General features: G+C 46.0%; 1 protein-coding gene across 1 annotated transcript in view; it reads right to left on the reverse strand.

Moving 5' to 3' along the window:
* stard9 (StAR-related lipid transfer (START) domain containing 9) overlaps nt 1-24,117 on the reverse strand; it is a 28,482-nt gene extending 4,365 nt beyond the window's left edge. The window contains exons 1-24 of the mRNA XM_035532893.1: nt 23,948-24,117; nt 22,297-22,366; nt 19,822-19,950; nt 14,639-14,755; nt 14,512-14,544; nt 14,361-14,419; nt 14,063-14,175; nt 13,223-13,365; nt 12,923-12,990; nt 12,661-12,758; nt 12,379-12,567; nt 12,155-12,252; nt 11,982-12,059; nt 11,817-11,894; nt 11,526-11,705; nt 10,832-10,859; nt 10,532-10,657; nt 10,265-10,347; nt 9,941-10,002; nt 9,441-9,613; nt 8,395-8,863; nt 861-8,252; nt 519-701; nt 159-342 (exon numbers count right to left, since the gene is read on the reverse strand). Coding sequence (XP_035388786.1) covers nt 159-342; nt 519-701; nt 861-8,252; nt 8,395-8,863; nt 9,441-9,613; nt 9,941-10,002; nt 10,265-10,347; nt 10,532-10,657; nt 10,832-10,859; nt 11,526-11,705; nt 11,817-11,894; nt 11,982-12,059; nt 12,155-12,252; nt 12,379-12,567; nt 12,661-12,758; nt 12,923-12,990; nt 13,223-13,365; nt 14,063-14,175; nt 14,361-14,419; nt 14,512-14,544; nt 14,639-14,755; nt 19,822-19,950; nt 22,297-22,366; nt 23,948-23,994 — 10,200 coding nt within the window. The 5' untranslated portion in view covers nt 23,995-24,117. The remainder of the gene's footprint in view (nt 1-158; nt 343-518; nt 702-860; nt 8,253-8,394; nt 8,864-9,440; nt 9,614-9,940; nt 10,003-10,264; nt 10,348-10,531; nt 10,658-10,831; nt 10,860-11,525; nt 11,706-11,816; nt 11,895-11,981; nt 12,060-12,154; nt 12,253-12,378; nt 12,568-12,660; nt 12,759-12,922; nt 12,991-13,222; nt 13,366-14,062; nt 14,176-14,360; nt 14,420-14,511; nt 14,545-14,638; nt 14,756-19,821; nt 19,951-22,296; nt 22,367-23,947) is intronic.
* Nucleotides 24,118-24,299: the final 182 nt, after the last annotated feature.

A 24,299-nucleotide genomic window follows, 5' to 3' on the forward strand; every position in this document is an offset into this window, starting at 1 on the left:
CCAAGCAGAGATATAATGTCATTTTATGTGTCACCATAAATTTCTTTACCTTAAATGCTGCCTTTTCCCAAAAGACAATAACAAATATATAGTGTATGACTGAGAACACACCGATGGCAACGGCCAGGTTTGTGTTTGTGCTGCAATTTAATGCTCACCTTCACAGCCTGTGCAAGAGCCTGCTGCTGTAATCTCCTCTTCTCCTGCTCCGTCCGCTCACGGAGTCGCTCTCGAGCACGGGCGATCTCCGTCCTTGCCTCTTCTCGTGCCCGACTGTAATCACGCAGGAGGAGCTCAATATCGGGGGGATACTGACCCCCTCTTCTCTGTGGGTCAGGAACTCTGGGAAGGTTCATTTGTGGTTACTGACAAATTCTTACAAGCCCAACAGTTTTAAAAAAAAGAAGAAAAAAAAAGAAAAAAAAAGGGTAACAAAACATATCAGAGACATTAAACTTTAGTTGACTGAAAAAAAAATAGAGACAGAGGGAGACAGATTCAGTCAGTCAGTCATTCACCTGCTGGTCTGCACTACTTCCTGGCGGAGCTGCTGCAGGTATTCCCTCCGTCGGCTTGGCAGATGGGAAGGCCTTTGGGCGGATGAGTTCGGGTGCTTGCTGGGGCTGAGGCTTCGAGCCCGGCGGCACGTCTGAAGACGAGCTTCTCTCTCCTTCCTCAAGCCGTCAATGCTCCTTCTGTGTCTAAGGATGTAATATCAGATCACGTTCTCCCTCAGCTACATGGCAATTTAAATTCACATTTAACTTCATTAGTGGCTAGTAAACTGGTAACATTACAGACAAAAAGGTTTTAACGTTTTTCATTGACAATTTTTTGGAATGTTTCATCATAAGTCACACCTCTCATAGAGCTGCTGATTGGTGGAGATGACAGGCTCCTCCCTGGGGCTGGACTTCAGCAGCTTCAGCATCGTGTCTGTCTCCCCTAGGCCATAGTGCAATTTTGCCTCTTTGAGCTCCACACTCAGCTGAGGAGAACTCAGGTCCAAGCGCACAGAGGCCATTACCTGCTCCCGGTCCTTCCGCAGTCTCTCAATCTCTCTTGTTCTTTTATCAGTCACTTCCAAGAACTCTGGCTTGGGCCCAGATCCAGTTCTTTCTGACTCTGCCAGACTTGTATGGAGATTCTGAGTATTAACACCTGAGTTTTTCGCCACAGTAGGATTGCTTTTGTTGGTGAGCCCTGCTGGTGGTGGTTGATTGATGCCTGACCAATTATTAAACTTGTTGTGCATTGGCAAGTCTTCAGGAAGCTGTTGGTCCTCTTTGATGGGACTGGTGTCAGTAAGTGGATCGACATTGACCAGGACATCTGTATTGCACTCACTTGGAGACAGTGATACCGCATCTTCCTCTTGGTGCTGTAGTATTCTTTTGCTCATATCATTCCAGCACTTCCCCATACCATCAGAAAAACTGCGGTTATATTCCAGCATGCTGTTTTTGTAGCTTTGATTGAGGGGTGTTGAAGATTTCAATTGGCTCTGGCTACAATTTTCAGGCTGCCCATGTTTGACTGAGGAAGAGCAACTGCAAGACTGAGAACTACACAAAACGGACTGAGACAGTCCTCCACTTTGGACTCTATTAAAGAGTTTTTTTCTCCCTTCGTTGTGTGTGCCAGAGGAATGAATACTTTCTATGGAGTATGCCACCGAGCTGTCTGCATTTGTGCAACTGGTGTCAGTCAAATTTTCAAGAGACACAGAAAGTGCTTGTCTGTTGTCACGAATCGTTTCTTTCTGACGTATGTGAAACTGACCTGTTTGGTGCAGTGCTTGATTTTCAGTGGTGGACATTTGCTTGCTTTCAAGTAAACCTTTGAATGATGTTGACAGCTGTGTTTCAGAAGGCCTGTGCCTTTGACTTTTCTTGTGATTGGACAAGCACTGAGCAGACTTTGTCTTCTCTTTCTGAAAGCAACTGGGCACCTCCACAGTAAGGATCGGTGAGGAAGCACGGTCCATAACCAATATTCGTTTATCAGGGCAATTTCTTGGCTTCGGTTCTCTCTGATTTAATTGATTGTCCCTTGCAGATATCGCCGAACTGCCTTTTCTGTGAGCACAAACTCCAAAACATTTGGAAGAGGGGTTACTAATATGATCTATAGTGGCAGCAGTTACGGCCTTTGGGCTGGGGTAGCTCTGATTGGCTACAACATTTTCTAGGGAAACCACCTTTGAAGCTGAAACCTCTAACTTCCTGTCCAGCTGCACAGAGGGAGGTAAGCCTTCAGAGCGCAAGTCAGGCATACTTTTAATAGTCTCAAAGGGCTGTTTATTTTCACACCATTCGCTATAGGACTTTGTGATTCCATCTTGCTTTGATGCACCACAAGAACCTGTACCAATCACTCTGACAGTCACATTGACCTCATGTGCTTTGGCGTTCTCCACAGCTGGGCTTTGGTTGACAACTTTGCTTTGCTTCATCAGCATTGAAGTGTCTTCAGTCTGGATACCGATATCTACAACAGTTTGGGTGGAGCCATCGCTCTTACAATACTTGTCAGAGTGAACCGCTGAAATGTAACTACTGTTTTTTGCTGGATTTTCATACAGCAGAAACCTTTCCCCTGATCTCATACACTGAATGTTTCCCAGAAGGTCAGATGTGTTAAGAATCAACTCTGAGAGATGTGCAGACATATTCTGTAGACTTGCCCATGTGGTTGATGTTCCATGTGTCTGACTGGACACAGGTACCTGGGTGTGGCTTCTCTTGTGTCTGAGTTTTTTCTTCAGGTCCTCATCAAACACAAATGTCTGCGTGCTGTGATCACATTTACTTAAACCCTTGAGTCCACTTTCTTGGGTTTCATGGTCAGAAGAGTAGACCAGTACTATTTCATCAACTTGGCCAGAGCTATGACCCAAGTCTGAGGTATTGTTGCAAGATTCACTGCTTAAATCTGCTAAGGTCTTCTCATTAAAAACAAAAGAGGTATGACAAAGTCCCTTCAGCTGGGACTCTGTGCAACTATGTTCTTTAGAATCTTCAACACTACTTAATGTACTAGAAAGCCCCTTGTGGATTGCATAACTACTCAAATGAGAGTTAAAAGGAGAATTCAGGACATTCAACCCATTGTCCACGCTGCAGCATCTGGTTATATGCTTTTCTGAACTTTCTAGTGGAGAAAGTAGGCGGGATATATTGACAGCACTTCCAAATGCCTGATTTTTGGGCACAGTTCTGAGCAACTCATCAGCTTTTGTTGTGTGAATAAAGGGATTGATGTCACTTGAAGCAAAATGGAGCATAGGTTCTCTATTTTGCATGAGATTTTTGTCAGACGATGGTGCTTCTTTATGCTTGTTGCCATTCGGGACATGTCTGGTTAAATAAACTCCTTCACCAGTGTTTGACAGCCCAGTTTTAAATATCTTCGTCGTGAGATGACTTGGCCTATGTCGGAGACTATTCTCCTCTGCTTCGCCAGTAGTGTTACCTATGGTGACTCCTACTCTAGGGTTTGCAATATCAATCTCCAGAGGATAGCTTTCTCTCATGCTCGAGTCTCCTTGACTAACCACAGAAGATGTACACAGTTTATCAGGTGAGAGACTTTCGGATTCATTTTCAGCAACCGCATTCTTTTTGCCAACAGCAGGTACGCCAGGTGTGGCTTGAACAGTCCTGCTACATTGCTGGATTAGAGTTTTGGCAGTCTCATCCAAGGATGAATCAGGTGTTGAGTCTGTGGATGAACTTGGAGGGGCAGTAAAATGGGCCCTTCTGTATCTTTTTGGCTTTATTCTTGAACGGCCATCGTTACTACCACAGGGCGTGAACCGCACGGCATGTTCTCCAACAGTTGCCTTTTGACTGAATTCAGATTTGTTGTTACCATATCTCTTTGGGTTCATATTTAAAGACATAGTTAGGTCAGAAGTGGCTGCTGATTTGGCCTCAGGTTTATTCACCTCTCCTGTGTCTGTCTGGTCTGCTCTTCTTGGTGAGCCGGCAGAGTCAGCGAGTGTGGATGAACTGCAAACTCGCAGTTCGTTTGCAGGCTCCAGCATCTCTTCATCTTGAATATTCCTTTCGATTCTGTGATGCTTACTGTCCCCTTTACATGCTGCCTGATGATCGGGTTGAGGCCCATTATAAGTGTTTCTGTCCATAATGACCCTTTGGATGACCTGTGATCGGCTTTCTCTCTGTGGCTGCGACGGAGCATGTGTTTTTAGTAGAGCCTGGCTTGCTTGAGAAACAGTGGTATCTTTGTTTAGTTCTCCATAGTAAGTGTGATTATTGTTATTACTTTTAGTCATGATGCTAGAGGTATTCTGCTCAACTGTATTGTGATCTTGGATGATAGAAATGTGGCATTTTTCAAGGTTTTCTGGAGTACATTCTTGATGGTCTAGTGCGTTAAATGGTATAGAACCAGCCGCCTGAAAGTAACATTCAGCTGCTTCGTGGCATAGATTTGAATTAAATGAGCACTGAATATTTTTTGTAAACTGAATCTTTCGCTCATTGCCAAGATGTGCAGTAGTACCGCCCTCCAATACCTGCTGAAATTCAGCAGCCATATCTGCTTTACTTGCCTTCACGGGTTTACTCAGGGCTGCCTCTTTCTGCATTTCAAATGTCAGGTGGTCTACCATGATTTCTGAGTATCGACCTGAAGCCTGAACATCATTTATTTTTGATGAACTTGACATCTCTGGTAAGCAGTTTCTTGCAGGAGCCTTCTCTTGTGTGCACGCTGCAAAGCCAAATCCAGACTCTGTCCTTACAGCGGTGCTTGTAGGAGTGAGATTATGGCATGGATCACCGATTGGTGTAGTCTCTGATTTCATCAGTGCACACTGGTCATCTTCTGAGGGTTTAGAGGTGACATAGTCAGGACCTCGAAGGACTTCAGTGCATTCTATATCACTAGACATCAAAGTCAGATGCCTGGGCTTGCTTCTTTCCTTCATCACTTGGTTGAGCAAATCATCAGGATGATTATCAATTGATTCAGCACTTAAGACATTGCTTGCTTTGGGTGACTTAATGTTTCCCAGGCCTTGTCCATTGAATGCATATGGCACAGGTTTACATAAACTGTGATTATCAGAGTCCTTTATTTCTACAGTACAGCTCTCCATGGACCCGGACAGGCAACCCAATCCATTTGCAGTGTGGTGTAAAACAATTTCTTTCTCTGTGTGACTATATTCCTTTTGGTGACAACAGATAGCTGCTTTATCCCTGGCGCTCTCTTCAGTAGGAGGTTCTGGCTCAGTCTCAAATAGAAGTGTATGTGAACTTTCAGGTCCAATTTCATGTTTGCTCTGAATTTTCATAAGATCATCCACGCCGTTTGCTGAGATTGTGCCATTTGGCTCTAGTTCTCTACTAATGTCTTCACCAACATCCACTTTTAGAGACATATTCAGGTGTTCTTTCACCACTTCAGATATCTTCTCATTTATTGAAAGATAAATCTTTCTGTTACACAATACTTCTCTTTCCATAACCTCAACATAAGATGCATCATATTTCACTTCCTCCATACTCATTTCATCATCATTCATGAGATCCTGGGCTATCATATGCTGGTTGGTACTCATAACTGCACTTCTGTTGTCAGATGTACAGTTAGCAACAGGACTGCTGCTGTTTCGGTACACAGCGTTACCCACTGATGGCACTTTTGAATTTTGTTCCAAGTTCCCCCTTTTGTGGTCACTGGATGACTTCACTGACGTCTCATTTTTTATTGGTGAAAGTTTACCTGCTGAGTCTTTGCTGGTACTAGAACTGTCATCAAACTTTGTTGCTGCTTTAATCTCTACAACAGCAAAATCACATGGAGGAAGAGATCCTATACAGCTCTTCAGAATTTGCATATTGCCTGTTAAGACATCATGAGCAGTTTTGATACTTTTTTTTGAGTGCTTATATGATGCATTGTAAGAGTCTTGGTTTAGGTGTACATCACATGGTTTTAAAGTGTTTGCTAATTCATTGTAATTTTCTTCCTTCATGTCTGTTACAAAAGTGTAGTCTTTGGTATCTCTTGCATTATAATTCTCTGTACAACTTTCTGTGGAGGCAAAAACACTCACTCCTTGATACTGCACCAAGGATTTCCCATCACCCACAGCTTCTCCTACATGCTCGGTCCTGCTTTGAGCCTTCTGTGAAAATTCACCTCCTGTTTCTGAACAGTGCATTACTACGTGATGGTGTTCCTTATCGGACAATATGAAGCACCCCTTAACATTTCCCAAATCATTGTCTGAATGGATAGCGTTATTTGAATGGAGGCTTTCTACAGATGAGTGGTGTCCATCATTTTTAGGAACACTAATATTTCTGGAATCACTGTCAAACTGAAAAGCATCAAAACCTTCTGTATATCCTGTTTCTTGCAATGTCTGTGTAAAATGCTCATCCTGTTTTGAACATCTTTTCATATAGACATTCCCACCATATGAAGGAATTGTGTGTTCATCAAGGATAGTTTGATTCGTGGTGCTACTCTGCAAATACCCATTAAGGGATTCACTTGGTAAGCATCCTGAAGAACTCTCATCTGGTATACCATCATTATCTTTGGAATAAGTATTGACTATTAGTACATCCATATCATAGGCTTCCAGAGATTCTGAATCTGATGTCATTGATTTATTAGTGCGTAATGTGTCATGTTGATGTGTGTTTGTGTCAGAGGAGGGATTGTTCACCACATTCTCAGTGATGCAAGCCTCTTCTGTATTGTACTGTGACTTAGAATTACTCAACAGCTCATCACTCATGTTTAATATGGTGCTTTCAGATGTGGAACAGTAGGTAGAGTCATGTTCCTTCCAATAATAATCCAAGCTTGTTTCCCTTTCAGAAGACTGATGTTCAAGTGATGCAGAGTAGGGTGATCTTTGGCCTTCTGACTCATTCACTGTACTAGACAGATCGAGACTAGCCGAGCTTTGGTTGCTACAGCTCCCTGCTGGCGTGTGTAGTGCCTTTTTCATGAAGCCCCCTGAGGCTCTGAGGCTACGAGGACTATCTGCTGCATCAGTGGAGGACCACGCATCAGTAAGTAAATTCTCTGGCTCTCTGACACTGGCATTACTGGAGGCTCTGGACTCAGGTACTGGCTGCGAAGATTGCTTTGCCACTATCTTCGGACTCCCATGTAGGCTCCAGAAAGCCTCTGTAGGCATTTCCTTGGTGTTCCATAATTTTTCTCTTCCAGTGCCTGACTGTAGGTTGAATGAGGACTGGAAACTACAACACGAAGACTGAACGGCCTTTGGCACTGGCCCGGCAGTGCCGAGTTTCCTGCTAATGTCCATGACGAGAGAGTCCTTGGACATCTGACTGTCCTCACTCTCTGCCTCGCTGGGCTCACAGTTCTCCTGCTTCAGCTGCTCAGCCAGAGCTTTGGTATAGGCTGATGAGAGGGAGTCCACTGAGAAAAGGCTGTCGCAGTCTGAAGAGTCATCCTTACTGTTCTCTACCCATTCAGTCAACTCTTCTTGTTTCTTCAGCCATTTTCCAGTGTTATTTGTTAGGGCCTCAGCGCTGTGCCAGCGTCTGTGTTTCTTGTCCTTTAATGAGGCAAGGTGAGCCAAACCCTCACAAGACATCGCTGTTTTAATAGAGCAATTCTGCTGCATTGTCCTCGCCTCTCCCACAGCTTTCACTTTATTTCCTTCCCCAATACACTGCGCTTTTGCCCTGCTAGCCGATTTAGCACCTCTGCTACCTCTTAAACCTAACGGAGGCTTGCGAAAGACCTTTGACAATGCTGTCTTTATGCCTGAGCCAACTGATCGCGAAAGTGCTTTGCGGATTGTCTCCAAGCCCTTACTTCTGCCACAGGGTAAACTTTTGGTACCCTTAGGTGAGGATTTCTGTGTTATTGATTGTTTTATTATTGGCAGTACCCTTTTAGATTCTCTATTATCTGAAGCCAGTGTAGTTTGTGAGGATATGTTATGATCTTCTGTGTGATTGCAGACTAATGATTCAGGATCCACTGAATGAGCTTTCCCCCCAGTCATTCCACCTGATGTTCGATCTTCCTTTGGGAATGTTTTGAGGTTCTCAGAGGAACCTGTTCTACTAGAGGTTCCTTGACCATACCTTGAGGGCATAGTGTTGGAGCGGCCTCTAGTTATTTGATCTGGAAGATATTCCTCAGATCCCCACTTCCCAGGACATGCAAACCTAGTGAAAGATGCTGTGAACTCAGATGATCTATTCCTCCTAAGAAACTGGCTGTTAGGAGAAATAACAAAATATTGGATGATTTACTTTTCTGAAGCACTTATTTGATAAGTGCTTATAATTGTAATTACAATATAAATCAATTTTTTCACAGACAATCTTCAAATGGGACAATTTAAACACCAGTACAGACCTGAAAATGGGTGTTTGATGAGTGTAGAGTCTAGACAGAAGATCAGCAGAGAATGAATGCCTTCTCAGTACCAGTCGGCCCCTGCACTTAGGAGATGCCAGCTCAGGGGACGACAATCCGTCCACCGCAAATGCATTCTCCAGCCTCTGAAGCTCTCGCTTTGCCTCCAGCAGATGGCGCTTGCGAGCGATCCTCTCCAGTTGGTATTGCAGCCTTTTGCGGCGAATGCGATTCTCGGCCCTTCGAAGTGCATGGTGTTTTAGGAGCTCCTCCTGCACCACCCGTTTCCTAACACCCACCACGATCATCAATGGATTCACCATTTCAGGGTCACCTTCCTCCAGAGAATCCTTATTAACACCAGCCAGTGCAGGCAGAGGAATTAGATCCGTCTGCATCCCTGATTCCAGTGTTCCCCTTTCCCTGACGACAGAAAGATGCTGCTTTTCCTCCAAAATCCACTGCAGGACTGTAAGGCACGGTAAAAACATATTTGTTTCAATATTAACAAGACAGCTGATATGTGCTTGACTTGCAATCAGAAGGTTGCTGGTTCAAGCCCCACCACCACCACCAAGCTGCCACTGTTGGGCCCCTGAGCAAGGCCCTTATCCCTGAGTTGCTCGAGTTGTATTCAGTCATAATTGTAAGTCATTTTGGATAAAAAGTGTCAGCCAAAGGCTGTAAATGTAAAATGTAAATGCAATAGCTTAATAAAATGTGAGGTTTTAACATAGTCACGTAAAAAATGTAGGAGTGTATTAAGATTCTCTCTTTATATAAAATTAATATACTATTAAAAACGTCTCATTCTTAACAATGAAGCAGGAGTCAAATTCATAATTCTAACAGTAAGCAAAAAGCAACAAACAAATAAATAAACAGACATTCAAAAATAAATAAATATACTTATTGTAAAACAAACAAACAACTGTTTGTGAGTTAAAACTTTAAAAGTAAGAGGTACAGTATGTCCTGTGTATTTGCAACATATGACCTCATAGTAAGAATATAACCTTTAGCGCTCAAGGGATCCGAGTACTCACTCTCGGCCCGCTGCTGTCGCAGGTGCGCCTGCTCCCTCTCCAGATCTCTCTCCGCTCGCCTCTGCTCCACCTGGATCTCCTCCCGCAGACACTCCACATAGCGCTGCTGCTCCTCCAACCGCTGTCTTGGAGGAGGTCCGTCACCGAGCTCCTGACTACCTGCTGCCGCCATCCTGAGCACAAAGAAACAAACGCATGGTACATGAAGACTACACATTCGGATTTGCAGACACTCCCTACCACACACACACACACACACACACACACACACACACACACACACAGTAAAGTCAGACCTGTAAAAACAAGGTAAGGGTCCTCTAGGGAGCTCATTACCAGTTCAACATTTCCAGTCAGTAGGATCACAAATTCAAACCACATGATTTTTTTTTTTTTTTAACATTATACATGTACCAGCATTACTGATGCTGACATACTTAAAAAGATCGAGTGAAAAATGTGCTGTGGAACAAAAGAGACCCGTGAGGTTCTGCGTTTACCTCAAGCAAAGGGTGAGCTCGTCCTGCACCGAGGAGCTACAAAGCAGACCTCCCTCGCTGGTCTGGGGAAAAAAAAAAAATCACAACTTGCACTTTACTACGGTATCATTATAATTAGAATTATATTATACTTATAATTGTACCCTTTCCATATCCATAACTTTAATATTTCAATAATTTTAATATTTTTTCTAGTTGTTACCACCATGTGGCAGTATGTAAAAAAAAAATACTGTCAAGATATTTTGTTTTATGTGGTTTTTTGGGGGTATTTAAGGGTATGCCAAGTAATTCAGTGAGATTTCTTCCAGCACAGACACTGACCCTTCTCCTCTCTCTTAGAACAGCTGCCTCTGCAGGGTGGTTGAAGCGGAACTTGCGGAGCCCTCCTAATGTTATCACTGCACCTTTGAACAGCACAGACCCATAAAAAATATTAATACAATTTTGCATAGCTAAAATACTGCACTTTGGAACCACGGCTACAAGTTCAGTTCACGGAGCAGTGACTTCTGTCACCTTTAAATGCAAGCTGCCGTAAAGATGAATACATGTACATGCATGCAAAAAGCATCTGCGCGTTGTATTTACCTTGTGCAAGTCTACACGGTTCAGTGACATCTCTGCTGTTGACCATGCAGACGCTGTGTGGGAGGGGCCTAAGGGTCACTATCCCGTTCTGATTCTCAATTTCACATGCCGAACCCTCTGGCAGGACTAAGACATCACAGAACAACAGATTACACACAAAGTGCTCCACTTGTTGATTTGTTATTGCCAATATAGGAAAATATTCCTGTACGGTTATGTAATATAAAACAAAAAACATGGGCTACCCAACATATGAGAATAAACTTGAGATACCAATATGGGGTCCCTCCTCATTCTCACCCTCAGGTCCAATTCTGGTGACCCCTTCCTACGGTACAGAGAACACCAAGAGCTAATGAGGACAATCGGAGAACTGTACTGCTGATCATGCCTGTAGCAAACCCTGTTTCATAACACCCACTCTGGAGATAATGTTATAGTCTTTGTTTTTGACAACCTTCATCACAAATCGCACCTCGAACGCGAGCAGGGCGATTTGTCAACGGTTGTCGCGAGGAATAAAAACTTGCTTATGCGAATCACAGGCACACTGCAGACCCAAACTCCCAGGGACTGCGACTTTTACACACCGGGAAAGTGAAGGACCGAAGCCATTTTTGTGTCCGATCGGAACTTGCTGAGAAATCTACCGAACAGCCTCAAAACCTCGGACATAAAGCCTGCCTAAGCCTTTCTCCAGCCCTCGCAGCCACAAATACACACCAGAAAAGAAGGGAATTGATAAAAGATGGGAGGAAAATGCAAAGAGGAATTAAACTGCTGCAGAAAACCAGAGCAGCTTCGCCTGCTTTTATGGGAGGCATGTACACTCAAAACCTTTTCCGGCAAGGAAGCAGTAGTAAAAATAACGGAAAAAAGACAAAAGCTAAATTCAGAGGGCATCTTGAAATACAATTAATATCGTTTTGCTGTGCATAAGAAAATGTTACTGTTGGACATGCCCCAGCACATACGACTGAACTCGGGTCAGTACCCGGAGGTGGTAGATGGTGACTCCTGTGGTCAGCACATCCGGCTCCAGGGCGATGAGGTGGGGCAGGAGAGAACGGATCTGAACGCCAGCTCTGTCCTGGTTAATGTCCACGCTGTAACGCTCCAGCAGCGCTCGCTTGTCGCGCCAGCCCTCTGACCAGTCTTTAGTCAGCTGTTCCACCTGGGGAGGGAAGAGATCACGCCACTGGGTCCGGAGGACTGTAAATGTAGAGCCTAGCAAGAAGACGCGGGAGATCGTGTCAAATCCGGAACTTGAGGGGTCGCGACGGACCTTCAGTTCGTTCTGCAGCACCATGTCCGACAGGCTGCTATCTCGCTCATCGCTCAGGGACGGGCTGGGGTTCCTCTGCTGCACACAGCACATGATCCGTCAACCACTGCACGTGCTTTTATGGTTGCTAAATGTACGGCCGTGTTGGCGCAGGAGGGCGAGTACCATGGAGAAGCTCAGCAGCATGCTCTTCAGCCGGTCGATCTCCTCCCGCAGATCCCTGATCAGTCTCACGTTGGCGTCCTGGGAACAAAACAACAAAAGGCGCCGCACCTCAGTTTCTCGTCAGCCACGCGCGTCACCGGCGACGGGAATGAGGGAGAGCGGAAGAGACGCACCTCGTTGACTCTGGGCTTGTTTACGATGTTCCTGGCGTGAGCCGCGTAGCGAAGGGTGCCGAGGGTCTCGTTGTAGCTGCTACAGGAAGGAGAGACAGCTGTAGGGGGGTCAGGGCAGAGAGTCGGAGAGTGAGGGGAAAAAAAAACGAGACAAGGGTACAGGCCGCGCATCCTAGTTCTGAGCAAAGCACACTCATCAGCCGCAGACGCAATGGAGGACTCACTTGCGATCATGATGGTCTTGGAGTTGCCGCCCAGGCTGTCCTTGAGGAGCCAGGTGAGGACGGAGTCTCGGTAGGGGATGAAGCAGAGGCGACGGCCGATGCCGGACAGCGAGCTGGACTGGCTGCCCTCGCCCTCGCTCAGCACACTGTTGATGCTCTGACTGCTGCTGCACATCTGAGAGTTCTGGGCTGGGGTGGGGCAAGAGGTTAATGGAGAACAAGAAAAAAAACAAAAAACAGAAAGAAACAGTGCGTGGAAGGATAAAGCAGCATGTCGTATACCGAGGGCAGAGATAACGATGCCCAGAGTGACCAGGGACTTGTTGATGTTGGCTCCTTCGGTGATGCGGTCTCTGCAGTACTGTGGGTCTGCTCTCTCGCTGACAGGTAACAAAAAGGAGGCAACAGAGTTTGATCACTATTAGCCAAGAAAATCCACTAGGGGGTGGTCTGAGCATAGTCTCATTTGCAACAAATGACAATGATCTGGTTGACACAGTAATTAGCTGTGGATGTAAATAATGGATGTAAACAAATCACCAACCTGCCAGCCAGATCCACCAAGTTGATCTTGCTCACTATTTCAGAGGGGAGGTTATTCTCTAGAATAGCCTACAGAAAGAGTTTATCCCAGAAAATGTGTTAAGAGCACTTCACAATGAAAGATGTGTTTGAAAGTTAAATTAGGTATTTTTATTAACCGTTTGTTCACCTTTCAAATGACTGGGAAAGAAAAGCTAAATGCTACGCAGTCACGTGTAACTTTTTTTTTAGTGGTCACAAGGGAAAGCTCTGATTGGAGCTCAGCTGGTGTTGGGGGTGGGGATGGGTGTGCGTTTTGGACCTGTGTGTACTGGATGCTGAAGATGGCATGTGATCGGCTGCTAGCATCATGAACATGAGTGGCTGCTGTGATGCGGTTAGCAATGCCCTCCTCCAACAGATCTACTGCCTGCTTGTAATCTGACACCACATGCTGAGAGAGACCTGCAAACACAAACACACACACGGTAGAGATATGAAAATACTCTCATTATTGTCTTGCTTTCCCTCTTAGTCAGTCGTACTGACTGTTTCTTGTGGATAGTGTTGCCATCCTTACACCCGTAACCTTGATTCACGGAGAAAGATAAATAACACTATATTCTGGATATTGTCAGTCATTTTACTAAAGGGATTTAGCAATTTAGCCAAGTTTGATTTAAAGGTCTAGTAACCTAGTAGTCTCGAGGAATGCGCGTGTTAGAAACAGACATGCGAGCTGTGTGTGTGTGTGTGTGTGTGTGTGTGTGTGTGTTCCACTGGGCTTCTTATAGCCACAGGAAAGTGAGATCACTTCCTCTGCTATACTGGGATTTCTCCTAATACACACAATAACTGGATGCTGGATGCCAGACAAAAGGAAAGGGGACAGATGAACAGAGACGGAGACTGCAACGACTGAGTTCAGCTGTGACTCAGTATAAAAACCCTACATGCACAATTACCAAAAAAACTCAAAATACACAAGCCTCCGTCAGAGGCTCTCATGTGTCTAAAGCTAAAGGCAAAACAGCCTTAGAAGAGAGTACAAAAGGTGAGCAAACAGTTCAGCTGAAAGTCTCTGGTTTGTGGTTTCCTCTGGGCTTGGTTTCAGCAAGAGAATTACTCCGAACTAAGACGGCCATGCTTAGTAAACTCTCACCCTGCACATAGGGTCCCTTTTCTGGGTGCTCCCGCACGCGCAGGGAGGGCGGCTTTTTCTGGTTTGTCCCTCTGAGAAGATCACGCACGCGTTCGTTATAGATCTCTGAAAAACTGGAGGAGAGGAAAAATTTTTAAAAAAAATATATTACAGTAGTGTTCATGCAAAGAGTCTATAAACCACTCTGACACACAACAGATGCAATCACAAACCCATACAGGACTGTGGAGTCTATAAACCGCTGTGTCATACATAACAGCCTAAGTCACAAACACATACAGGGCCGAGGAGCCCTCACCTGATTTCAACTCTGCAGTTCTGTCCATCAGGAGAGTCGATATGAGATCTGAAAAGACCCTGAAGGACAGACACATAAAATCAGTAAAAATAACCCTGCTACGACAGGCGCTATAAAACAAGCCATATTCCGGTTTAGACTGGAGACCTACTCGACAGATCCTAGGCGTCAATCCAATAGAATCCTACACAAAGAGGAAGTGATCAGTGATCATGCTCTGCTCCTTTCCACACTTAGAATAGCTGTCTAGCAGGCCAGCAATGCACCAGGGTACTCACTGGTGTTCCCATCATGGTGTAGGTCTTCCCTGAGCCTGTCTGCCCATACGCAAACAGACAGACGTTGTAGCCCTCGGCTGCCCCAGCCAGCACGGACACGCCCAGGTCCTGGAAAACCTACGGCAGAGAAGGCTGAGAGTGACCCTCACATACATGCAACTTAGTCAGCTACTTCCGCAGCTGTATTGTTGAGAAGCCAAACACACATGCAAAAAAACCCAAATAACACTACAATCAGTTTCTTAAAAAAAGGGCCAGGAGCCTCTGTAGAAATGGCTTGCAGTCTTGGAAATCGTGGGAATAATTGCACCAGATCTCTGAATCTCACAGTGAAACACAAGCTTTACAGGTCTGGATAGCATATGGGCCGGCAGAGTCCTGTGCTGTGTACTGGGGAAATGAGCGAGCGAGCGAGCGAGAGATGGAGAGAAGCAAGAACACGAGTGACCCAGAAGGGCTGGCAAGAGACGGTGATGGCAGAGCGACTCTCTGAGCCAAGGATGCACCCCTTACACACGCTGCCTGAACAGAACAAACACATGCACACACATGATTTATGGACACACACTAGCCCTGAGTAACCAACATCCTTGGAGTAAAAACAACCTCTGCCATATAGCTGACAAATCCTCCACTAGAAGACTGAACAGATCACTTGTGTATTAGGAATATTTCACAGTTAGAGCGAAATGGGGGGGGGGGGGGGGGGGGGGATGGCATACTTTCAGACCCATTCATTATACACTACTAAAAAGATCAGTACTGACACTGTACACTACTAAAGATCAGTACTGACTCTGGACACTACTAAAGATCAGTACTGACATTGAACACTACTAAAGTCTTAGCTTGACATATAAATGCCAACCAAATCATAGTGACACAGTGATAGCTGTGGCATGGCACAGCATACGTGAGCACATTGACATGCTCATAACAGGCCTTGGAAAGGCAGGGGCAGTTCGTCGACCTTCAAACCACTGCCCAACCCTCTACCTTCCCTGCTGTGTACAAAAGGCGTGGGTAGGTGTATGTATGTATGTATGTATGTGTGTGTGTGTGTGTGTGTGTGTGTGTGTGTGTGTGTGACACTGAAAAATCTGGCATCACCGCCCACAGCAACACTCAGTCAGTCAGCGAAACGAGAGGTGCTCTAAAGCCATTGTCAAACTGGTACTTTTGGCTGTAACACGACCGAACTCCAGTCCTCGGAGCTGGCCGGGGCTGCCTGCAGGTAGACGTAATGTACGAGAGCCGACCGGCACACTGGCTGTGGGGAGGGGCAGATTAGCGATGACTGAAGGAGCTCCCGGCCCCCCCCACGCTCTTAATTAGACTGCACCGACTCCTCCGCCCTCCACCAGCCAGGGGCGTATTAGAGGAGTGCGTCTGAAATCGCACTCGCCTCATGCACAGGCCTCTCCTGTTACAGCACCAAGAGAAAGGGAGTCTTCCGTATCTAACCCATAACTTCTGCAGTTCATCACAGCCCACAGACAAACGCGCTCACAGTATGATGGCAGAACTGCACGCATTGCTCAATACAGCTGGTTTAATACTCTGCTTAGCTGTATGCGTGTCCTGCATCGTTGCGACAAGCCTTGTTTTCAGGCTCCAGGTAGATCCAGTGCAACAAAGCACATGACTGGTGCTGTGTTCAGTCTGGAGGGCTGGCTGTTCCGAGGCTGCAAAGCCAACCTGGGGGCAGCCCAGCATCTGAAAACAAGCCCAGAATTACTTAACACTGCCATCAACAGGAAGTCCATGTTCCTCAGATCTGGGGTGTATGTGTGTGTGTGTGTGTGTGTGTGTGTGTGAGAGAGAGAGAGTGCAGGCACATTGGAACATGCAAGGAAATCCATCTGAAAACAAATGGCACAGACAAACAGCTTAGATTTTTTGTTCCCTCATTTTTCTCACCCTAAACAGAAGAAAGCCAAATGCAAACTGGGCTCCAGTGCGAGAGTAAAGCAGAAAACAGTCGTCATTTTGGAAGGGAAGTAGAGAGCTAAAGGCTTTAAACCAGTGACAAAAGAGAACAGACTCTGAATGAGGGGGAGTCGGTCAGGGAAGGGCGAGTCCAAAAGTGGGTCAAAACACAGAACTCAAGGCCAGATGGCAAGATAGGGAAAAAACATCAGACACGCTGCAGTTGTGCATCGGTAAAGCAGTACGAAGACTGAAGCTCAGGCTGAACGGGATCATATGGGTACGATGGGAGCACATGAGCAAGCGCAAAAGGGAGACAGTGGAAGAAAGCAAGCGAGATGGTAATCTCTCAGTAAACAACCGCTGGAGGTGTGGACCGGGTCCGCAGCGGAGAAAGACCTGTAATCACGATGCGCCGTGGGCTGCAGGGAGGAGACCAGGCCCGGGGAAACTCCTGGATCCCTCCAGGAAAACTTACTGAAGCATGTCCAAGGCAACCACCAGTCCCCAACCACAGCCTACTCTCGTAGTAGTGAAGACGGACAGACTTTTCTCTCTCTCTCTGTCTGTCTTTTATGGTGTCACTCTAGAGCACAACAACAAGGCTGGTTTGCCAGACACTGATGAAGCATTTTCTTGGATTAAACTGCCATGGCAAAGGCAAATCAACATTAGAACGCATTTTTTTCTAGGTTAAAGCTGCCTCTGTGAAACTGGCCCAAAAATGTGCTGGAGGAGAAAGTTCATGTAATATCTGCGATAACGAACATGTCCATCCTTTCTTACCAATCGTATCAGGTCACGTCAAAACTGGAAGGCTGTATAGAACAATTGACTACTATGCACTACTAAAGATCAAGCCTACAAGTAACTACATGAAACCAGGAGGACAGGTGTCAACCCGATACGACTATTGTGGAGATGTAGAATTGACCAGTTGACCTGGGATTGTAGGTGGGCCACTAAACCTTTGGTATCCTTTCAGATCACACCGCTGCAAGTTTTAAGTGATACTTTAACTTTTAAGGATGAGCCGAGTCTGAACTCATGCTTACTCCTTCGTGTGAACCAGGAAAACAGGAACACAGGCAATACACCAATAAAGCTGGGGTGCGTGCGTGTGTGTGTGTGTGTGTGTGTGTGTGTGTGTGTGCACGCGTGTGTGTGCCTGCATGTGTGCGCGCGCATGGGAGCAAGACACTGGAAAGAGTTCACTGGCAGGAATTCAACTTGCCTCTCATAAGTCAAACGGTCACAGAATTTTGTAGGTCAGATATGCATGGTTGCATGGAAAGGGAGAAGAATGGGTATTCTGGGGTCTCCGGTCAGCCTGGTCTCCACTGCAGTCCCTGGGCGAAGGGGGGAGGGGCGATGGAGAGAAAGGCCAAGGAAGACTGTCCTCCTCCTCCACAGCTGGGAACGCGGTGGACCGCCTGCAGCAGCTCCAGCGAGCGAAAAAGACTTCCACGGCCTGCTGGGAGATTAAGGCTCCATGGAGAAACCCTGCCACAGCGTGTTCCACGCCACGGGACCCACGCAGCCTGTGGAGCTGCAGCTAAAACTGCTAGGCTACAAAATGGGTCACTAAAAGCAACTAAAGCACCGTCCATGCTCCCTGTAGTTCTAGCAGGACTATCTGCGATCTGATTTGCGTTTGGTCTTAGGAATCATGTCAGTTGTTGAGAGACTGCCACAAATTGAAACGTCAGCCTGCAAAAACGCAGACCAGAGCAGCCGGGGTGACGACAGCACTTGTTTGAAAAACCTCCCACTAGCATGCAATATGCACACAGAGTGGCTATTCTTTTAAGTGCAGCATGCCATACAGACAAGAAATATCAGGAGAATAATCAGACTTCACACTGAATCCAAAGGAAGTGAGGGAGGAGAAGAAGAGAAAGACACAAGGAAAAAAAAACAAAAAAAACACAAGAGCTGACTTCATTTGGAAAAGAAAACCAGCATTGTGTGCCGGCTCTTCACCGAATGACGTCCACACGGCGCAGCCTGAGCGTGAAATATCTGTCCCTGAAACAGCTGGACTTTTGGCTAGAGACGTAAGGGGGGGGCCTCCGGCGGACCCCAGCCCCTGCCTCTCCACTACACCCACCGAGCGCTCCACCCTCAGCTCCGTTTCTCAGCCTGACTCCGACATGGCCCTTCCCCACTGGCAAATCCGCGTGACGCTCAAACATCTGCCAACATGTCGATATTCACACTGAAATCGTCAATTTCAAGCTGCCAAACGAGGGACTTAAAGACAGCACAGTGAGGCGCGTCATTGGATCCCTCAGCTAACGCCGGCACGACAGCTGGCTTCCATTACTCCGAGGCCTAGTACCAGCCCCACCCCCTCTGCCCATCCTTCTCTTCCCCCTCTCGTTCCAGAACCAAATATCCACGGACCTTTCCAAGGGCCTGCCTGCTGCTAGAGACCAGCTCCAGCTCCTAAACAGACCCCCAGCACAGCCCAGCAGGTCGGAATTCAGGACAAACGTCAGGAGCCGAAGCTGAAAGCAATTAGCTTTTCTCAACATTGCACAATCGCAGACATGAAGTCGCTAAACAGATTACGATTCAGTCTGGTTTTTATTCTCCGGCACTGTGCGTAGATCCCGTTGTCTTTTGTGTTTGAGTGGATTATGGGGCATATCTTGGGAATGTCCAGATTTAGTGCGTCGAATCTTCCTCCCTCCCACGGAGCCCCACAAAGCAGTTGCTCTCTCTCACTGGCCGAGGCCGCGGCTCGCAATGGGGACGGGAGATGCAGGCATCCGCTGGAAGCCCCGACTTGGCAGAAGCGAACGACAGAGAGAGAAGGCACTATCTGAACTGGATGCCTGCTGCCATCCGTTGTGTCTGGGCAAAGAGAGTTCTGACTCAGGCACAGCGCACAAAGGGTCGTCTGAAGGGGAAAGCCTAAGGGAAACGTGCGCAGATCTGATCATCAGATCAGAGGCAGTGCAAGTTCAAATCAAACTACAGAGCGCTGCAAGCATCCAAGACCCCTGGGAGCCTGGTGAAGCCACCACGAGAAACGCGTCTGTAAAAAGGCGAGCGTTTGGAGTCCTCGGAAGGGAAGCGCTCTGGCAGGGTGCTTGCGTGTGTCCAGAGGTTTTGGCTGCCCTGTTGTCCCAGACTGGCTCGGCTGGCATGCACTGGCCTCCACCCAGGAAGTGCGGGAAGCTTAAAGCCGCTCAGCAGCGCGCGAGCGTGGCGGGGGTGGGTGGCAGCAGGCTTAAGGTGGAGCTTACCTCCTCTTGCGAGGCATAGTTGGGTGCCTCTGGGTTCACAGACCAATAACAGTAATCGAAGGCAAACTCCAGCAGCCTCTGCCTGCAGTCGCCTGCAGCTTCCGCCCGCCCGTCTAGACGCCCGTCCGGCTTCGGAAGACGATAGAGATGGACAGATACACACAGAAAAAGACAACCAGATATAGAAAGTGCAATTGTACAAACGTTAGACAAAAGAGAGCAAGTAAACAGCCAGGACTCATATCTAGTCCAAACACAAATGAGGTTTGTTTCACATAGGAGAGCTCTCATTCAGCCAGTATTTGCTAGAACACTCTTATCCTGCAATAGTGATGGATGATGAGTCTTTTAATTGTTGACCTGATGAATGAAAAAAGCTAAACATGAAATCTGTTGTTTGGCCTTTGCTCCGGGGGCCAAAACTTGGAATAGATCATCTTATGGCAAAAATGTTCCAAGCCACTGTAAAGCTTCATAGGAGAAAAGACTGATTTGACCATACATGAACGTTACTCTGCTGATATCATTATTCCTTTACTGTCAGCATAAAGTGGTAACACACATGACCGCACAATATGCTGACACACACACTCCTCAGCACTTTATCAGCTCCATTACACAGGCCTGAGCTGCATCTCCAGGTGTATGTGTGTGTTTTATTGACATGATGCCACTGCATGCCAAAACAGCAGGAAAGGGAGCATGCAAAAACATGCCCGTGGAGAGGCCCCCTCCCCGGCTGCCCAAGGCAACACGGTGTTTACAGCCACAGTACAGTACTTTCCTGGCTCCCCTTGGTGCGAGTGACCTCCACGCATTATGCTGACCCACAACCTCATAAATGCACTGGGAAATTTAGACCTCAGTTTAGCTAATGCACGGCTCTGTTCTACTCACGATTTTGGACTGATTCGAATGAGGCCATGAATACTACTAGGTTCTCACTCGGTCAATATGCAGTAGGTTTGGACAGTTTCTCTGGACTGTGGTGATCCATGCAGTGAGCCCCAACACAGACACAGATCCCAGCCAGAGTCAACATGCTGAACTATGCTCTCTTCACCTGAGTCAGTTGCATTTAGCTGATGCTTTTATCCAAAAACACTTACAATTGTGACTGAGTACAACTTGAGCAATGGAGGGTTAAGCCCCTTGCTCAGGGGCCCAACGGTGGCAATTTGGGAGCGGTAGGGCTTGAACCAACAACCTTCTGATTACTAGTCAAGTACCTTAACCACTGAGCTACCACTGGCCCGAGCATTGTTTACGGCTTACCCTCCAACGCACAAAAAGGGTACAGACCCAGTCAAACGCTGAATCAAACAACTTGCGTGCGTGTCACTTTCTGTGACTGCAGGTCTTCCAATTATTAGGCATTAATACCTGTAATCCCATCGCTCACTCTCTGTTGTCCTACATTCACTAAACGGGTCCGCCCGGGATGAGCGCGAGCCAGAGTCTTCGTTTTCATTTCCCACACTAGCAGCGGTGACCAGATGTGAGACGTCTTCCCTTTCATTAAGCTATTAATCAAGTGAGCGGTAAGATATTTAGGTCTCTCTGATATTTACTGCGTAGATGATGAGGAATTAAGCTAATAATATGCTGAGCAGACCTGTTCTGTGGCAAGGCTTCAAATTCCTTTTTTTTTTTTTTTTTTTTAAACCATTAATCAAACCTGAGGCAAACTACAAAGAAGGCCTGCTTACTTTAGTTGCGAAGCTGTGAAACCTGTTTATTTGGATCTTGTAGCGCTCATATTCATTCATGTGTATTTAAGCATTAATTGCTGGTATTGATAGAGCATATATGAAATAATCACCCATTATCATCTATGCCAATGACCCAGAACGCCACTGTTCTAGTCAAATCACTGCGTTTCTAGACGCACTGCGCATTAATGCTCCAGTAAGAAATCATACATTTGTATTTTGAGCAGTCTATTGGAAATATCAGCAGAAACAGACACTACTTTGCAGTCTCTTTAGATAAATCATTCGCTAGCATGATTTTACTGGTATTTGACTGTGTATGTGCAGAAGCATTAATGAAGCGGTTATGTGGGTTTGGATGGTCAGCCTCGGCGCATGTTCAATAAACAACACAATCATTCAGGAAGTGGGCAACCTCTACTGTAAACTTCCTGTTTCTGAGATTCACTAAAATTGACATTCCAGTCTTCCTTCCTCGCCTAACCAGGTCTTTTAACACTAGACATCTGTATACACAAACAACAACAACAACAACAACAACAACAACATCCCCCCCGCCCACAAATTATTTTGATTTAGTTTTTATTCAGTAAATAACTTATTTAAATATGTAGATATTAAAAAACAAGATATTTATCAATATTACGTATATGTATTGCACTTATGGAATCCACGAAAGACTATTACTGTCATGATTGAAGTCTACAACTGACATTAAAGCATGAGAAATACCGTGAAGGGCCAGACCACCAAATTGACTTACCTTAACATTTTTTATTCTCACCACATTGTCCTCCACCTGTACAGCTATCCTCCCTCCATCCACTCTCTCCCTAAAAGATAGAAGCAAAAGTTTAAGGACTGTCTGAACAGTTTTCTTGAACCCAAAACTAAGACAAAGTTGATCATAAAGTACTATACTTAAACAGTTTAAATTGAATACTTTTGACTTAAATACTTTAAAAAAAAATACTTTACTTAATACGTTCTACTAAAAAGGGCAATAAATCCCTATTTAGTTTGTGTGATGCAGACTGAAATGGAAAGCAAAACAGTGAGAGACTGCTGCTCTGGGATTCCTCTCTCTCCCAAAGTAGGTCAAACAGGAACGGCAACAGATCAGCCAAAGAGACAGCTGCGAAAAAGCAGTGCATGTGTGTCTCAGCAAGAGACAGAAGAGTGAGGACAGCTGTGCCTGCACCCCAGCTGCTCGAACCTCTGAAAATGATGCAAGGGAGCGAAATCTGCGGCCAGCGCCGAGTTGTGCGAACCTGGAGGCATTCGATAATTGTCCAATGCCTAAGGTTTGCCAGGCATCTCATGTGGTGAGGACCCATTTCACCCTCCCCAGCTGAGGCTCTCTCTCTCTCCCCGCCAGGCCCAGATTCAGGCCCTGCCCAAAAACCTCAGCAGCCAGCCCGTGCATCTCAGACAGGGTGATGTGGGGAAACTTGTTTTGAAAGTGCGCACGCATTAAGGGTCTGGATCATTGTACACTTGCTATGATGTTTTTTATCTCCACATTTATAGTCGGTGTGTACGGGAATGTGGCAACAGGAGAAACATGAATTGATTGTTTTACGTCAACCAATGCAGGATTGGGGGGGAAGGGGGGTGTCGTGCTGTCCGCCGTCTTCTGCAAACTGGTATAAACCCACGCTCATAACAAAGATATCTTTATTGGCATGGCAGGAACAGTAAGCTATGAGATCATCCTTTGTTATACACACTTTGCGAGGCTATTTAAAAGCCGGACAGTCAAGCCAGAGACAAAGGCCGGGGCAGTAGCAGCATGTGGTGCCTTACATGTTAGGATTTTCCATACATCCTCTACTCACACCACCTTCCCTTAAGACTCTAGTCCATCTGAACGCAACATACTGCTGTAATTTGGCTCATGCTCGTGGGTGGGGAGGAAAGTTCTACTACAAGAGCAATATTTGGCAACCCCAAGTCTGGCTTTTATGGTGCTGTTAAGGAGCTGAAGGAAAACACGTGTTTTCCATAAATTGTTGGCGCAGCCTGTAGATTGCTCCTAAGAAATTAGACATTTGCTTAGAGAACAGTTAATGCTTGTTATCTTTAACCCTAAGAAAGCCGGAACGCAAACCCACAAAGTTCGTAGGGAATGAAGATTACTGTACAAGATAATATTCTGCCTCATTTAGTCCACACCCAGTCTCACATCTGCACACCTTACAGAAAAGTGTCAACAGTTTTTGTTTGTAGTTGTACAGCTTTAACCAGAGCAGATTAACTAGCTCCGTCAGCTGGCAGGGAACGAGTCGAGAAGTCCAATTCCCACACATAGCAACACTACAAACAAATTACAAGAATTACGTTTGTCAATAAAATATAAAAACACCTCACTGGTCCATATAATACACAACGTAACAACATTAGTTCCTTCTTACCTTGAGTTCGGAGGACGAACTCGAATCGCGACTTTTACGTTTGCCATTCAGTTAAACCAGGACGGGGGGAATCGCTGGATTTCAGTGTAAGGTTGGAGTCCATGTAGCACGATCACATCCAAACTAATAAGAGTATTATCCCGACGAACCGGGCGCAAGCGATGGCAAAAAGTCATGCCATTCATCCAAGCGCACACAACTGAGCTAGAGACTTCCTGTCGTCTCGAGTGGAGGAGGAGAGTAGGAGGGGGGGAAAACTTAAATAATTAAATAGTTAAATAAATAAATAAGTTTGAAACGCTGGAGGCGTTTTCCCTCATCTAAGAGCACCAACTTGGCGATTGCAAAATCC

Source organism: Electrophorus electricus, chromosome 13 (genome assembly GCF_013358815.1).
Source record: "Electrophorus electricus isolate fEleEle1 chromosome 13, fEleEle1.pri, whole genome shotgun sequence".
In the NCBI taxonomy this organism is placed as follows: Eukaryota; Metazoa; Chordata; class Actinopteri; order Gymnotiformes; family Gymnotidae; genus Electrophorus; species Electrophorus electricus.